The 18,924-nt window shown below is 34.4% G+C and overlaps 1 protein-coding gene across 2 annotated transcripts in view; it reads left to right on the top strand.

Annotated features, from left to right (window-relative positions):
• CDH9 (cadherin 9) overlaps positions 1-18,924 on the top strand; it is a 112,161-nt gene that overhangs the window by 49,605 nt on the left and 43,632 nt on the right. For both annotated transcript variants that reach the window (XM_032183146.1, XM_032183145.1), the window contains exon 3: positions 9,924-10,218. In XM_032183146.1, the coding sequence (XP_032039037.1) occupies positions 9,924-10,218 (295 nt within the window). The remainder of the gene's footprint in view (positions 1-9,923; positions 10,219-18,924) is intronic.

The following is an 18,924-nucleotide window of genomic DNA, read 5'->3' as shown; positions in this document are numbered from 1 at the left end:
GAGACTTCCCACTTTGAACATATCTTAACAGTTTATTCTTCCCTGTCTCTCCTATTGCTTATGGTTATTGCATTTAAGAAGACATAAGAATATTTGAAAGAATCATATTAAATACAACACTTTGCCACTTGTTTGTTTATGTAATGTGTAGACTAATGTGGTTTCCCTATATATTTCTAAAGTCAGTCTGGATATATCACAGACAAAATGCTGTATTCCTAGCTGACAAACTGCTACATTGTGTTAACTTTATGGAAAAGTTTTTTTTCAGACTGAAGTTATAAATGGAATGAGTCTTGCATAAAGAAAAGAATGTTATGAAATGTAAACTCAAGGAGAAGACTCGGTAGCAAAGACAAAGTTGTGACTGGCATGCGGAAAGAACTTTAACTGCACTAGGAAGTAAGAGACTGAATATACAATGCTTTGGGGGGAAGAAATGTTTCCATCTAAGGCATAAATTGTACATGAAATATAAAACAAACAAGAGATGTGTTCAGAAAGCTCTGCTATGGTTCAGCAAAACCTTAAACAGAAATCTATTTGTTATGAAAACACAATATCAAATAAAACTCTTGGATCAGCTTTCAGTTTCACAGGGAAAAAATCTTTGTCTTTTATAGGTTCCAATGTTTCCCCTGCTGCTACTGTGATAGCCTCAACCCAAACTAACCAGCAACATTTACACTTTACATTTTTATTGTTATGCCTCCAGCAGTGGAACGAAAACAAAACAGCAAGAACACCTAATGTCCTCCTTTAAGACCACACCTTTGAATAATAAACATTTTAACAAAACTCAGTTCCAGCCAAGATTAACAAATTGAATGCAGTATGCTACTGCTTCAATCATCAAAAATACATATCTGGACATATACAAACTTACATAAGCAATTTAACACTTTGTGCTTAAATGCGATTTAACTTTATTAGTGAAGGTACAATGATGTAACAAAGACTGCAGTAGAGTACGCTCCTTTGAAAGACTTCATACAATTATTGTATATGAAATGGAGTAGTAAGTCTTTTTGATTATCATAGCACTTTTACAGAATTTTATAAAATTGCTTCACAGTTCTACAGGATGAATCTAAAAAATACTGTAAGGATATTAAGATTTTCTTAATGAAATTTGCAGAATTTTGTTCAAAGAACCTCTTCTACTTAGAAAACAGTGAATAGCAAATAAGAAGGAACATAAAATATACAAAATATTGAAGAAAAAAAAATACAAGGCAATGATACTGGCACTGAACACAGAAAGAAAAGTAATGTGCCATAACTGTATCTAACCTGTGGGAGTCAACACTGCTTCTGCACACAAAGAAAAGGTTTGCATATTCCTCCAATTCCTCCCTGTCCTGATCTGTAGAGAGCAAGTAAAAACAGCTATCCTGCAATCAGAAAATTAGAGTTTGAAGATTCAATCATCTGGGCATGTCCAGGAACTTATTTTTCTTCCAGGCAGATATCAATCACTTGACTATGCATTCAGCTTATCACACATCTGATAAAAAAAAAAAAAAAAAAAAGAAAAAAAAAATTTCTGACATAAATTCTGTATTTTCACCCTGCTTTCCTTGCAAGCACATCTGCATTCTATTTGTGATTGCATCCCCATACATTCCTGCATCTTGGACATATCCTTGAAGAGGCTTGCTTGTGTTCAGGTAATAGTTTTTCCACAACAATGTGGAATTCAGTGTGGCCTTCTCCCACTAATACAAAAAATTACCAAATTAGTGATACGAAAAAGTGTTAATTGATGGCAGTAATCACCCAACATGTATCTTCACTTCAGAAAGGAAGTAACATATACTTATATTAACATACTTTCTACTAAACAAATAATGATATTGTGGAATATCAGGTTCCTCTACTGGAGCAAACTGCATGGATGAAGACAGTGGAGGCAAAAAACCTGCAGTATACCATTTTTGGATTTCTATACATTTTATTGAGAGCAGCTTTGAGGGGAAGGACCTGGGGATGTTGGTTGATGAAAAGCTCAACATGAACTGGCAATGTTTGCTTTCAGCCTAGAAAGCCAGCTGTATCCTGGGATGTATCAAAAGAAACATGGCCAGCAGGACAAGGGATGTGATTCTGCCTCTCTACTTTGCTCTCCTGAGATGCTACCTGGAGTACTGCATTCAGCTCTGGGGCACACAGCACAAGAATAGGACATGGACCTGATAGAGTGAGTTCAGAGCAGGGCCACAAGAATGATCAAAGGGCTGGAGCACTTCTCCTTTAAAGACAGGCTGAGGAAGTTGGGGTTGTTCAGCCTGGAGAAGAGAAGGTTCCAGGGAGACCTCCCTGCAGCATTCCAGGTCCCCCCCTAAAGGGAGCCTATAAGAAAGAAGAAGAGGGACACTTTGTCAGGGAGTGTAGTGATAGGACAAGGAGTAATGGCTTTAATATAAAAGAGGTTGGAAGGCTAAACTATACTAAATATATCTATTTAGATTAGATATATTAGAATAAGTTCTTTACTGTGAAGGTAGTGAGGCCACAGGTTGCACAGAGAAGCTGTGGATGCCCCATCCCTGGAAGAGATCAAGGTCAGATCGGATGGGGCTTTGAGCAACTTCATCTGGTGGAATTTGTCCCCACTCATGTCAGGGGACTTGGAACTGGATGGTCCAACTTTAAGATCCCTTCCAGTCCAAAACATTCTAGGATTCTAAGATTCTAGGATACAGAGGTATGCTGCAGACCATCTACATTGTAAGCATTAGTACAGTCCTGCCACAATGTAAGCATGGATCTACCCTCTTTCTGGAGGTGTTTTTGACTTTCCCCTCATTCCTCTCCACAGGAGAGATCACAACTTTTTTCTGAATTTAGGTAACTAAATAAATGTCTGCACTCTATTAATAAAAATCTTGCTAGTCAGAAGTAGCTTGTCTTGCTCTTTTTTCTCCTTTTCATCTACAACAACAATTATAAGAAGTTTTGTTTGTTTGTTTGTTTGTTTGTTTTTCCCCTGAATGGGGTAAATTTATTCATAACACTATATAATTTGTTAACTGTCCCTATTGATTCTCCCTTCTTCCATTGTCTTACATTGATTATGTCTGCCTAGCTTGAGAAGGGTTACTTTCTATTACAAGGAAATGAGAACCAAATCATCCACACAGTACACAAAATTTAGTGAATGAAAATTGAATTAACAAGAAACAGTCAAGAGCTTTTAAATGTTGGTCTCTTTTCTAAGACAAATATCCTTTTTTTCCTCTGTACTTTCCCTTTTACCATTCCATACCAATTAACTTGATCAGTTATAAAATTGCTTTACCCTCCAAAGCATACCCATATCTTTTGTACTATGTGTAATGACATTGGTTTGAAAGAAGTTTGGTTTGAAATTAAAAAAGTTTGGCATAATCAAACAAAATACTTCCTGAAAGCAGGAAGGTATTTGTTATAACTACCTTTTGCTGATATGCCTAAAACTACCATATGCCGAGTGCTGCATGAAGGTGAAATGTAAGCCTTCATAAGCAAGGTACTTAATTTCAGGAAAATAAAATTATGCTACACACCTCTAAATATAATTTGTTGTTCTTCTACTCATTTACTTATTGCAAATCCCAGTAACATAGACCCATGTAAATTTATGTCAAGATTTATTTTGGGAACATCATGGTCTTAATCATCACATAACACAAAAAATCAGTTTTGCAGAACTGGATAGACAGTTGAGATACCAACTTTTGCTATTAAAAAAAAATAAATAAAAAAAAATAAGAGAACATTTATAAATATACTCATATTTATAACACATACATTGTTACAGAAATAGGTAATTGTCATAACCATTACCTATGTTTTTTTCTCTAATGATTCTCAGGAGTTGTGTTGATAATGTATTTAGCCAGCCACACTACAGAAAAACAAATATGTGCAGAAGAATAACAAGAAATAAAGATACTCAGCAGTGCATCTTCTAAGTTACATCTTCATTCCAAAATATTTCAGGTGATTCCATGCTGTATATTAAATGGAATGGATATGTTATTGTTATCAGTGTGGTCACTATATACCGAGTAATCTAATATCTGTTTTGTTGTTGTTGTTGCTGGATTTTATTGTTATTGTTATTATTTTTTTTTCCTTTATCAAAGTATTTCATGGTTCTCCTCTGACCTGCTAGCTTCTTGCAGAGATTGTAGTATTCATCCAACATTCATCCTTCATCGGTTTGATGAAGGATGTTGAATGTTGAATGTAGAATGTTGTAGAATGTAGACAGTTTAAGATATGAGAAAGGACACATTTGACAGCTTTATTTTCTACCTACATAGAACTTGCTTCAGAACCTCACCCCAAAAAGAGAAATAGAAACTTGCAGAGTAAAACAACAACAACAACATTAAATATTTCAACAGGTATGCCTTTCTGCTCCTAGTAACTGATGGACCTCCCCAGACCTGCTGGCTCTGAAAAACATAGGGAAACCATAGCAGTAAAAAATTACTTCAAATTAAAAGCATGCAGACTGTTTATTTGGTTTGGACAAATGATCATCCTTTACACACATAAATGGTTTAATAATAATAATAACACAAAGAAGAAGTATTTTACATTTAATGCTATTTACTAAATCTGGCAAAAGGATTTAGAAAAGTATCCTGTTTTTGTTCCTTCATTTTAATGAATAAAAGGCACAGCATTTTGTAAACATTATAACGTATTTTTTATTTTGATTTTCTGTAGGTGATTTTCTGTAGGCTTTCTATAGGAAAATAAACTTTTAAAAGCTGAGAACTTATCTTATATTACAAATAAATGTAAATTGAAAAATTCACAGCTGCAAAGAAACACAATATAAACTAGTCAAAATTAAGTTGCAGCATCTTTTTATAACTGTATTGCTACTCTTATTTTGCATGAACTTCTACAATCTTATGTGAAGCTACTTTGTTTCATAAATTAAAAAGTAGTATTTTGCAGTTTCATAAATTTATTATAGTGAGAGAGTAGTGTGATTATTATGTTTTACACAACTAGTATTTTATTTCTATAAGATTGTGGATAATGTGTCACTTTTTTTTTTTTTTTTTTTTTTTTTTTTCAATATGGAAATAATCCATTTTTTTTTCCCACAAACTGTAATGTTGCAAACTTAAATCGCAGACTGATGGAGGGTCCTTAAATGCTAAATACAAACCATAACATTCATAGGAATAAGAAATTTTTACATGTGGAATAAGTCATAGTTTGCAACTGTACTTGAAGTGATCTTACTAACTAAGTGGGCAGTAGGATATGGAATGCTTTGTTGTGAGGAATATTCTATTCCCAAATTTACCATGTCTAAAAATCCTATTTATCATTTGATAGTAACATAAAGAGGAAGGTTAAAATTGCTGTCACAGTTTGAGCAACCTGCCATCTTTGTGGGTAGTCTGAAAAGACAGATAAAAGAAATTAACCTATTCTCTGAGGACCTATGCATAGTTGAGAGGCAGGATAAGGGAATGACAGTGGGCAGATGTGATATTTTTCCAGAACCACTTGTTAGTGTAGAAAAGATCAGTGACCTCACTACTTTGACTTCACATCGTTGCCCCATTGCAAGAGGTCATTGACCTTAGATCACCAGCGGAGTTGTTCATTTGAGCAATCAAAATGAGATTGTAATCTAATACCATTTACATTCAGTCTGGATCTCTGCTACCCATCTGCACATGTCTTTCAGTATATATGATCTGTTTTCAGCAGATGACCAGCTCTCCAAGCCTAGAAAGAACCTGTAGGAATAGGAAAATAATAATAATAATAATAAAAAAATGCAAATAGCAAAATCTGGAAACTTGCTAAGGAAAATGCTGCCTTTAAGGACACTTTATACTCCCTGAAAAATTCTTTAGGTACCAGAGCTGCCTGGGGGAAGCATTTAACAGGTCTTCAAATATGAACTATGCTATTACTACAATTTCAAATAAAATTATATTAAAATAATATTCCAGCTGTAATTTCTATAAAAATAAAATGTATATTATATACTTATTATTTCTGATATAATTCCACACAAACAAAACATTCCTTTTTAAATGGATAATTTTGTTTTCTGTTCTAAATCAAAACAAGCAATACACAATTCTCATTCCACTCCTTGTCCCCTTTTTTCTTTCATTTCTTAGTTCTAAACCATATTTGTTTCAGTAATGGTTGCTCATCTTCAAAAGTGGGAAACTTCTAGTTCCTGAAAAAATTACATTCCTCCCCTGCACAGCACTACTTGCAATTAAAGACCAGGACTCCTGACAGTTAAGTCTCTGCCCTTACAGTCTGCCTCACAGGCTACTGTGGAGATAATACTTGTGGACCAGAGTCTAGTTTAATCCACATAACAACAAACTTGTCATAGAAATGTAAATTAATAGCTGTATGTTGGAATATATACATGTATAGGGGAAATAAAACAAACAAGAATAAACAACCCTGGAGAGAATGACAAAAATTATTTCAAAAATACAAGGAAAATAGCTTTGTAAATGCATGAAAATGGAATGTGTACTCAACTTTTAAGAACTTACATGTCTGACTGATGTTAACACGAGAAACTAACAACGTTTAAGTAGCATTAAGAAAGGATGTTAGCTTCACTGAGGCCTCAACATCGGTAATGCAACTCCCATCCTTCCTCTCACTCCCTCATGCTGCCTTCTCCATCCGATGCTACTGCTAGGAGATTTTCCTTCTCCTGATCCATAGGATTTCTCTCTGAGACCCAAACCCCAGCTCTTCTGGCTGCTCCCCTAGACGGCTGAGTGTGTTAAGGAGCCATGTAACAACACAAGACTTTGTAGCAAGCACTTGAATGTTTTTAAGACTCAGAAGGAAGGTGACTTGTCTTCATGAGAAAACTACATTCAAGTGTTGCTTTTCAGTCCTAAGACCTCATACTTAGTTGGCATATTTTACAAGGATTCTACCTCAAGAAGATTCTATCTCAATGTGGAAGCTATATTTATGCTACATGGTGAGGAATATCTCAACAAGAATGAAAGTGCACTCTTTCCTGTTGAACAGAAAAGTGTGCTGTGTGGCACAAGACAACGTCATCTGACCCAAAGAAATATACTATATATACTTATATTGCATATACTTGATATGCAAATAAATCTTCTTTTCTTTTTTTTTTTTTTTTTTTTTTTCTTCTTGAAAATGCAAGTATGTATCATAATCAAATACTTTTGTTGAACTCTGCAAATTAGTTACTTAATGCATTCTGTCAAGGTACAGTTGTTAAATTTGCTTTCTCTGTATTATCTGTAGAGTTGGCAAGTTGCCAGTGAGGTGTTGTTTTTTTGTTTGTTTGTTTGTTTGTTTGAGTGCTGTATGCACATTTGTAGTGGGTTTACGTGGCAAGGTTTTGGTAGCAGGGAGCCATAGGGGTGGTTTCTGTGAGAAAGATCTAGAAGCTGCCCCATGTTTGGGAAGGGCCCCATTGTTTTCCAGATCCGAGCCAATAAGCGTTGTTGTTTTGCGCCTCTGTGAGAGCATATTTAAGACAGGGAAAAACGCTGCGCCACACAGCAGCGGGAGAGTCAAGGGAAGTGGGAGAACAGCCTTGCACCAAGGTCAGTGTAGAAGGAGGGGGGAGAGGTGCTCCAGGCGCCGGAGCAGAAGTCCCCTGCGGCCTGTGGTGAGGACCATGGTGAAGCAGGATGTCCCCCTGCAGCCCATGGAGTACCATGGTGGAGCAGGGTTCCATGCTGCAGCCCGTGGAGGAGACCACGGTGGAGCAGGTGGCCCTGCACCGACGGAGGCTGCCCGCCTGTGGAAGACCCCTGCCGGAGCAGATTCCGGGCCGGACTGTAGCCCGTGGAGAGGAGCCCACGCAGGAGCAGGTGATCTGGCAGGAGCTGCTCTGCCCGTAGGGGAGCCAGGTTGGAGCAGTTTTCTCCTGAGGGATGGACCCCCGTGGTACGGACCCATATCTGGAGCAGTTCTGGAAGAGCTGCTGCCTGTGGGAAGCCCACGCCGGATCAGTTCATCAAGGACTGCATCCCGTGGGTGGGACCCCACAGCACAGGGGACGAGAGTGACCGAGAAGGAGCGGCAGAGAAGAAGTGCTGTAGACTGACCATAACCCCCATTCCCCGTTCCCCTGCGCCGCTCGGGGGGAGGAGGTGGAAAAGGGTGGATGGGGGGGGAAGGTGCTTTTGGTTTTTTTTTTTTTTTTTTTTTTTCCTTTGTTTTTCTCACTTCTCTCGCTTGTTAGTTGTAGGCAATAAATCTTACTATCTCCTTATGCCGAGTCTGTTTTGCCCGTTACAATAATTATTGCGTGATTTTCTCGTCCTTATCTCAATCCTTGATCCCTTTTCACATATTTTCTCCCCATTCCTCTTTGAGGAGGGGGAGTGAGAGAGCGGCTGTGGTGGAGCTCGGCTGCCCACTCGAGCGGAACCACGACAACATTTTATTAAATTCTTTCAACCCACTTTATTTAATCCTTAAGAATCTTCATAGAATTTTAATATAGATGTACACTGAATACAGTAAGTGCTAAAATTGTTCAGATAGTCATTTGATAGTCTTATTTCTAAAATAAGAATAATGAGTTCACATATGGTGAATAGTTTTAAGGCTTCAGTGTAAAATCAGAGGAAAAAAATCAAAGTGAAAGAATTTAACAAAATCCACCACAATCACCCTTCATACAGGTAGAGTAATAGAAAGATGCAATGGCTCAGTTATGAAACATGGGGATAAGCACTTACAGAAATAGAGAAACAAGGAAAAAAATGGCATAAAGTAACTATTCTGGCTTTCGTGACAAACTAGAGTAAAACCTTCAATGAACTCAACAATATTTTTTCAGGTGGTTGATATACCATATTGTTATTGATATACCAGAAAAAAAAAAAAAAAAAGAAGTACTGAGTTGAAATTCTTTCTATCGATACTTGAAAAACATGCAGGTCACTGAGCTGTGGCCAAATGTGACAGTAAACATATATCTGAGGAAAACACACCACAGATAAAATGGAACCGTGCCCCTGTAAATGAAATTATAGAAGTAGAATTCAAGAAAAGAACATTCTATAAGAACTTCTACTGTCTGGGTCAGCTTCAATGCCTTGCTTTGGCTGTTTTTAAGCACTTTTTCATAATGGCATTATATGTCAATGAATCATTGCCTGTAAGTTCACAGAAATAGTTTTGAACTCTTATGGAGAAGTGTATTAGGAAAAAGGCTGTTAAACCCCACTCAATGCTTTGAAAATTTACCTCCTAGTGTTCTTGAGAATTATTCCTCCCATGTGGAGAGGACTATAAGGAAGGAAAGTAATTAACTGAGGTGAGATATTTCAAAAAAAAAAAATAAATAAAAAAAAAAAAAGGAGGGGGGAAGTTAAAATGCAAGATGTTTAAATCAGAACATTTATACATGATTTATAAGTGATTTTATAAGTTATATAAGTTCAAAAGCTGTAATCCTTAAGATCCAAATCCTTGTCCCTTGTTACAGGGCATCTGGGTGCATTATCAACAGTCAATAAAAGGGAAAACAGGCTATGTTTTGCAAATAGAAACTTGGGAGTTTTTTACACCCCATGTCATCTTCAAAAATGAGACTTCTATCAGTTTCTGGATAGGTTATTGAAATAAATATTTTTTGGTTTACAGTTATTTTTGATTACTAATTCAAATAGTAGAAGATATGGTACATATCTCTATATCTTCTACACCCCTCATGTCTTTACAAATTTGTTTAGAGCTATTTTTTGTGTATGACTGAGTCTCAAATTTGTAATTTTTTCAACAGTGAAACAGAAGATAACCACTGCTGACCCCAATTACAGTCAAGATTGTACAGACTTATTCATATATGCTGAATGATTTGGTCTGTAATAACAATACATATATTTATAGAATTCTTCTTTTCTATCTTCCTGAAGCTACACACTGACCAAGATAAAGGAGATGGAAATTTAAAATACATATTAACAGGAGATGGGGCTGGCAGTCTGTTCATTATAGATGAAAATACAGGAGATATTCATGCTGCAAAGAAATTGGACAGAGAAGAAAAGTCCCTGTATGTGCTACGTGCCAAGGCTATAGACAGAAAGACTGGAAGACAAGTGGAGCCAGAGTCTGAATTTATCATTAAAATCCATGATATTAATGACAATGAACCAAAATTCACCAAGGACATGTACACCGCCAGCATTCCGGAGATGTCTGGAGTTGGTAGGTAAAAACTTATCATTATGTAAAATCCAAGTAAGTTTGGGTTGATTTGGAACTTTTAAGTAATTTCTTGTTCATTTTTTTTCTTTTTAAATTCACTTAGTACAAGCTTTTGAGAATATTTACTGAATAATATCTATTAGTTGCCAGTAATGTATCATAAATGATTGTTTTCTGCTTTTATTTATTTGTTTAATCTTCATCCACTTTTCAATCCTTTTTCCACACTATAGGCTACTCTTCACTCTTTTAAGCCCACAGGTACCAGCATGAAATGTAACATAAAGTTGTCTTAAAATTTACTATATAGTTTTGCCACAGCTGAGAATGTCACTTCCATAAAATATCTTCTTTTGTATTTACAAAGTATAATTTACCAAACCTTTTCGTACCTTTAGATATAAACTACTTTAAGCATGTAAGTATGCAAATCAATCCATATATCAAAGTGATGCAAAATATCTTCCTACAAATACCAAAGAATTAGTTTTTATGTGGTTGTTGGTTTTTTTGTTTGTTATCAACATTATTGTTATTATTTTTTAAGGTACCAAACATCTGAACCTCTTTCCTGAAGAACTGTTTTAAGATTATTATTTTTTTTTTCATAATAAATAACAAGCTTAAAGCTATTCACAACTGCTGGATTGAAAAGTAAAAATGTGGAAAGCCATTAGAATTTGGGTGAGAAATATAGCTCCATAGTAAAATAATTCTTTGAGTTTTGTTCCGATAATGTGATGTGATTGATAATATTCACCAGCATGCATTCACTAGAAGTAATCACGATCATCTAAGTGCTTTACTTGTTTACAGTACAGTTTCTCTGATGAGATGAGTAAACATAAAATACATTGAGCTATGGTGAAAAAATGAGAGAGAAATTCTCAAGTTATTTACTTATAATGAATTAGTGCAATGGCTTCCAATATCAGCCCTGGATGATGACATGTCTGAGAGAGACAAGAAAGAGAGACAAGAAAATAACACTCAAGGTTTGTGACCAATATACATGCAAAATACTTTAAATAAGCTAATAGTTACTGCTGAGACTAGTAGAAGCATAATGGAACCTTACTGTATATTTTTTAATCATGAAAATGGAATTCCTACAATACTATGTATGACGTGAAAAGTCAAAGAATGGTTCTTTTAAAGATACATGGAAATGGAGAAATCTTTTCAATTCAGAATTTACTTTCCTGATAATCTATGAAGGAAAAATATTGTCATTGTACTGGTCATATTTAGTTTTATTTATATATATATACTTTGTTGTTGTTGTTGTTGTTTGTTTGTTTTTTGTAAGAAAGGAACTATGTTGGAATAGATAAGGTAAAAAGCATGATGTTCATATTTAACCTTATTGCTTAGTCCAGTCTCCTTAGAATCAGTGGAGAAGCATGAATAAAAGAGAATAGAATGCTAAAAATAGAATGCAAAGCCTAATGCCTTGGCATTGTCTGTGAAATTTTAAGTCTATGAAATGTCCATAAATGATAATGAAAATGAGTGCAAATAACATTATGTACTCCAGTAAAGAAGAGTTTTACTGGGAAGATAACATCAAAGATAAAGGATTTATACAGTCAAAAAAAAAAGAAAAAAAAAGGCCTCCCAATGTGGAGGCAAAAAAACAGACATGAATTACTTTTTGCTATGCTGCTATGCTTTGTATACATTTGCATTACTGACTATAAAAATTACACTAGAATGTAATTTTTTAGCATTTGAATAGGTATGAGTGAAAGCAGGTTTTTAATTTCTCAAAGTAGCAGAGAAGAAGCCAAGTTCCGATCAGTCCATTTAAGGAGCAAAAATTCTGTATTTCTCCAGTCAATCATAAGTATGTTAATTAAATAGTCTGGATGTACATATAAGTAAATAAAAAATACAACAAGGTATTCCTCCTTGGAATCCCTTTGCCCCATTCCTCCAGATGAGGAAGCAGATGCCATGACTGTAGAAAAATGACTTGGGAGTAAAAAGGTGAAATTCATCCCCTAAATGTAATACAATTTACAAATTGTATATAAGTGGTGCTCAAGTAAACCTTCCCATGAAGTACAAAACAGAACACATAAAATACAGAATATGTAGTGTATTTCTTGAAATACCTACATAAAAGAAAGGTAGATTAGTGTAGGTCAGCAAATTAGAACTAAGTGGTATATAGAACAGAAGGAAAAGAAGGAAAAAGAGAAAGAGGCAAAAATTAGATTCAAAACTGATATAGTGGAGCAGTGGCTACATAAATGGCTCCTGGGTCAAAGTTTCCACAGACTGTAGGATATTTCTTAAGAAATTCGACAACACATTATGGAAATGATATTTAAGCAATTACAATTAATTTGATATATATTAACAACTTTTTTTTTTTTTTTTTTTTTTTTTTTTTTGTCTAGATATGCAACCCAAATTATTTTTTCTGTAGTGTTGCAGAACATCACAAATTTACAAAATTGTCAATCGTCAGTTATGCAGGAAGGTTCTTTAGACTTCATCACTTAATCTTTTCAGTGTTTTTTTTTGGCATATGCAGCTGTTAGTAGATTAGATGGATGTCAGATAGCTGAGTTTGGTAAGGAAGTATGTTCTGGACTGTAGAACTTGATGTTGGAGGGCTGTGAAAAATAAATCCTGAAGGAAGAAAAAGCTATCCTGAGAAATTATTGAGAGATCAATAGGGTTATTGCTGTTGTGAAGGTAAGTATGACTGAAAGGAAAAGGACAGAAAATATTGTGAAAATGGAAAGGAAAAAAAAAAAAAAAAAAAAAAAAAAAAAAAAAAAGAGGGAGAGAGAGAGACTGGGCTGGCAAAAATACAGTCCAGAACTGAAGAGTTTAGAAAAAGAATAAACTACATCTTGATTCTATAAGTCCCTCTATAACAAATGGAAGGGAATAAGAATTGCAAAATAAAAGAAAGAACCCCTAGCACAGAGCAATCATCTTTACTAAGTCTATATAGAATTAAAAAAGTTAGTGTAGTACTACATTACATGCTACAAATACTTAGGATGATGAAAGTTATTCGTCATACCTATGTATACACAGATCCTTGCATGCTTAACCAAATAACTTTTTTGACTGGAAAGAACCATAAAAGTACACTATAATGATTTTAAATGCGTTTAACAAATACATTCACAATGATCAAGTCAAAACTTTCTGGAAAAATAAGTTTCTTCCTATTGTTGACTTCTTTCTTCCAATTCCAATTTAGCGGCTTAAATCTAAAGATATTTATTTTATATTTATTATCTTTTTAAGTGAAGTTAACAAATATTACTGAGGATATTTATGAAAGCCAATGTAAATGTCATTATGATTGAGAAATTTAAATGAAATCATCACTAACAGTGTTTCCAGCTTCTTGTGTATCTGTTATTCAAATGCTATGTCATACTACATATTTCTTGCTGTGTTAGTGACTGTTTCTTCGAATAACTAGATCTAGAGCACACAAGAGAAAAAGATAAGTCAGCACTTCTGACAAAATGTGTGATTTTCAGTACCAATAAGCAAAACTCACTCATGTTTATCTCATTTGATAGTAAGAAGAGTGAAAGTGTAACATGGATTTTCATCATGGCCTATCCAAGCCCAGAAGGGAACATGAATTCTTATTTGTGCATTAGTTTGTGTTAATACTATGCTGCAGCATCTACACTGCAGCTGTCAAGCTGTACATGTATGTAAATTAGTCTGGCTATATCTATATGCGATCCAATCATATCCCCAGCAGCATTATGGTTACACCTAAAATGCTGTGTAGCAAACTTAATTACAGAAGCAATCAAAAATAGTGAAGTGAGCTGAATGCAATGGCTTTTATGGAAATGATCACACTAAATGTTCACAGTGATATTAACTTAAAAAATTAAATGAGAAAGTTTAGTAGATTCTAAAACTCAATAACATGGTATTTCTCATTAAAATGGTTATTATGCTGAAGAACTGCTAAATAGTAACTGCTGTACCTATATTTGTAAAGAGTTCTAGAGTTGACTGGAAGAATTACAGAGTGCTGAGATTTGTGTCAGATGAGGCAAACTGGTTTAATGAAAAAACAGTCCCAAAAATTAGGATTAATATTTTAGAACAATAAAAGTTAATAAAAACAAAATAAGATAAGTAAGGGATCACAAGATGTTCAGCATTTTAAATTAATGGAATACCAAAACTGTGTGATGAAATCTTGGTCACAAGGAAGGGCGGGTGGATTTGAATCATGACCTATTCTGATCTACCTGTATTTAAGAAATACCATAGGAGAAAGCTTCTGAAAAGCTAAATACATGTTCTGTGTTGTGAGAATAACCTCACATTTAATTCCCTTATTATGCAAAAGGAAAAGTACTCTAATCATGCTTAAAATATACTGATTTTAATTTTGAGGCTTTCTTCAGGGGCAATATACATGTATACAGGGTCAAATATTTGTTACAACAGTGCAAGCTTTGATCCAAGTATTTGTCAAAGTGAAGTGAGATTATTTAAAAAAACAACCATCCAAGAACTAACAAAAGAGAAACAAACAAACAAACAAATAAAACAAAAACCCCACACCTCACTGTGAAAAGCACTTTTCTCAGGATATAAAGAAGTTCTTAAGAAATTTTAAAGAGTTAAGATAGCAATGTGATGGAGTTCTATTTCTTTTGGCTCCTGGGTCAATATTATTACACCCTCCTGTACATGCCTTGCTAATTTTAATAGGTAAGGCTTACAATTTTTTTCTTATTAAACATCCTTAACGTGCCTGATAAGTATTTCATAACACATTTTTAATCTCTAAATTGATCCTATTAAGACAAGGGATAATACCTAATTTAGTTTATTATTCACTTCTTCATACTTAACTCCACTGCTGTTTTCTAAGTATTATTAATCTAAGAAAAGGTACCTCATCATTCAGAATTTCTACAGGAGAAGATTTTTATAATGTATAGGTAGAGAAGTACTCTTTATCAGGGAGTGTACTGATAGGGTAAGGAATAATGGTTTTGAACTAAAAGAGAGTAGGTTTAGATTAGATATTAGGAAGAAATTCTTCACAATGAGAGTGGTGAGGCACTGGAACAAGTTGCATATATATATATATTCATATATATATATATATATATATATATATATATGAATGTATATATATGAATATATATATGAATGTATATATATGAATATGTATATATATATCATATATATGGAATATATATATATATTCATATATAGGAAATATAAATATGAAATATAGATATGGCCTTTTTAGACTCAGGCTTACAGGATTACCACATACATATACATTACAGATACCATGTATTTAACAGCAATACTAAATAAAAGATACATGTATAATATATACATGCAAAGAGAAAGAAAGCAAGATAAAATTGAAGTAAAACACACATGCATTCCTACTTCCATTTTTATTACAGTGCTATGTATACTACAACATCAATTACACAATGATGTGTTAGAAGTTTGCTGTTCACTATTGTTGTTCACTAATAGTTGTTCACTATTTCTGTGGTATATCTTGAGAATATTACATACCAGAACTACTAATGGGTTTCAAAAGGACTACAATCTGATATTTACTTTAGTTACATCATTTTTTCAGTATTATGTAATCATAAACATGCATTTCTAAAGAAAAGTTTGTCATTTCATATTGGAAGCTCTTACAGGAACAAGCAGACTTTATGGTATATCAAAAAAAAAAAAAAACAAAACAAAACAACAATTGAATGAAGTACATATTAATCTTCAGATGTATATAGATAACTAAATAGAGCCAGTTCTCATCTTTCATTTTTCAGCAGGATATAATTATATTTTCTCATCTGCATATTTTCCCTGGTTTTAGATGCATATAAACATATTTATGAATGACTGTCTTGACTTTGTCACAAGCCTACTGGTACTATTTTGCTAATCTGCAAGATTTCAGAATGGTAATTTTTAACATACACTCCATTTAAAAACAAATCATTGTGTTAGCTTCAGAAACAAGATATATTTCCAATAAATGTTTTATCCACAAGTCCACATTTTACATTTACAAAATATGGCATTAGAATTCCTTTACACAAACTAAGCACAATGGTAGAAATCTTGTAGCTAGAATACCTTCTATATGTCTGTTTGCATTTAACACTAAAACTAATGAATTTCAAAACCTCTGTAATCATCAGAATCTATCTAGGGTTCTCTTCAAAGGCACTATTTTTATCCATTTAAAATTTATCTTCTTTATTATTTCTCATAAATGTCTTTATAAGAAAACAATTATCCCTTTCAACAAAATAAATATGAAAATATGAAATAAGAGTTTCTTACAATAAACTATCAGGATGAAAAGCACAGTATATTATGTACATATGCATAAACATACGGAGGTAAGAAGGCACTGAAATAAATAATTTATGTCTACACAATTCAGGAAATTCCTCATAAGTTATCAGAAATGTCATAGTTCCTTTAAAGTCTATACAGAAAAGTTACACTTGAAAGAACTGAGAAGCAGAACTGAGAAGCACTGCACATTCAGAAAAATTAGGAACAAAAATCAGCGTAAATAAAATTCAAATTACGGCCCCTGAAGAATTCTAATATTTTACAGTCTTAAGATGTACATTTTCGTATTACAGATAGATCTTGAGCTACAGCCAAAAGGAGCAGTTCTTTTACTCTCTCTCTGCTCCTAGTTGTGTTGCCTTATGCCTTACCTGTCAAAAAAAAAAAAAAAAAAGGAAAAAAAAAAAGGAAAAAAAAAAAGTAAAGAGCTAAATCATCAGAAAAAAATAATAATAAAGGATTATTCAATTTCAGTACTAGTTTTGTTTGTTTTGTTCCCTGGATCAGATTACATGAGGTCAGAACTGGTGCTCAGAAAGTGACAGGAGCATGCAAGAAAAGTACAGCTGTAAAAGGCAGGAGAGTTTCATAGCTAGCTGTGGATAAAAAATTGCTTTATCTATTCATTTTTCTTCAGTTACAAAATCCTTAAATCTTCCATACAGGCTTTTATTTATTTATTTATTTATTTATTTATTTATTTATTTTTATTTTGCTCCTTATGATACCACATGTCTGAGCAAATTCAATTGGAAAACCAGAGCCTTCTATTAACTCCATGTGAGTAATCACTCACTCGTGGTGTTAGAAGAAGTGGAGCTTTTGTAGAACTGCTTTCAGCAAAGAAAGGTACCGAGTGGTTGCTGTAAACACAGTAAGGTGTAAATACTTTTCATAGTTCTGTCCTGTGGGAACTGAGCTACTGCCAAACTCATTGACAATTTTGTGACCTCCTCTGTGCTCCCATAAATGTGCAGCTGCTAACCCTTCATGGTCTACGCTTTTTCTCACAGGAAGAGATAATATGACAGCAGTTGAGATACAGCAATTAGCTGGATAGATGGATTTTAAAGGCTTTAGGCTTTATGAACTGTCTGGCCTAAACTTAGAAGATGTAGTTTTGAAGTGAGCACAAACTTTAATTTCTGTATGTCTCAGTTTCCCACCAATCAGAGGAAGATTTTATGTTCATCTACTTGCTGTGATTTTTCCTTGCTAGGCAGCTGAACTCCACCACAATTACTCTCTCACTCCCTCTCCTCTGAAGAAGAGGGGAAGAAGAAAAGGAAAGAAACAATACATGGGTTGAGATAAGGATAATTTAATTAAAGGAAAAAAAAATTATTAAGGGAAAATTATTAATAATTAAATAATTTAACTAAAGGGAAAATGGAAAGGGGAAAAGGGTTAAAAAAAAAGGAAGGAAGGAAGGAAGGAAGGAAGGAAGGAAGGAAGGAAGGAAGGAAGGAAGGAAGGAAGGAAGGAAGGAAAACAAGCAAAGAATGTGTGGAAGTACAGAGGAAAGAAATTGTTCTCTACTTCCTATACTTCCCACCACCGAGTGATGCTTGACCACATCCTTGAAGCAGAGCCTCAACACATGTAGCTGTTGTTCGGGAAGACAGATATTTTCATGAAAGCCCTCCCCTTCTTCTTTGTTTTTCCACCTTTATGGCTGAGTGTGGCATCATATGGTATGGAATACCCCTTTGATTGGTTTAGGTCAGCTGTCCTGGTGATGTTCCTTCCTCGCCTCTTGCCTCAGCCTGCTGGCTCTGGGATTGGGGTAGATGGAGTCCTGATGCAGTGCCAGTATTGCTCAGCAGTAGACACAACGCTGGTGTCTACTTCTGGCTACAAGTTCTAGCACAGCACTGTATGGGCTGCTGCAGGGAAAGTTAACTCCATCCCAGCCAGACCCAATACACTATGTTGCAGCACCCTTGGAGCACCCTTCTTGTGAAGGAATTTTCATGCCTGGGATAGGTTAAATGTTGCTCCCCTTTACTTCTCTCCAAAAGGATTCAGTGCAATATTGTTCAACAGGCTACCTTATTGAAAGCATTGTATTATTTCCCATTCTCTTTGTACCTAAATAATAATTTTAAAAAAAGGTCTGGATCTCTCTAGATTAGAACTTGAAATTAGCACTAAAAGAACTCATCATTCTTAAACTAAAAGTTATTTGATGTTTCCTTTTTACTTCATTTTATTTCAGTAGTTTTTCAGCTATAACACTTTAATCTCTGAAGAAAAGCATAATTGTTCTGAATTCTTTACATCAGCACTTTTGCTCACACTGCAGCGCGGTACAATGGTATATGTTCTGCATTGCTAGAGATGCTG

This window comes from Aythya fuligula, chromosome 2 (genome assembly GCF_009819795.1).
Source record: "Aythya fuligula isolate bAytFul2 chromosome 2, bAytFul2.pri, whole genome shotgun sequence".
Taxonomy (NCBI): domain Eukaryota; kingdom Metazoa; phylum Chordata; class Aves; order Anseriformes; family Anatidae; genus Aythya; species Aythya fuligula.
Note: the sequence above shows the minus strand (reverse complement) of the source record. Positions and strands in the feature narration are given on the sequence as shown.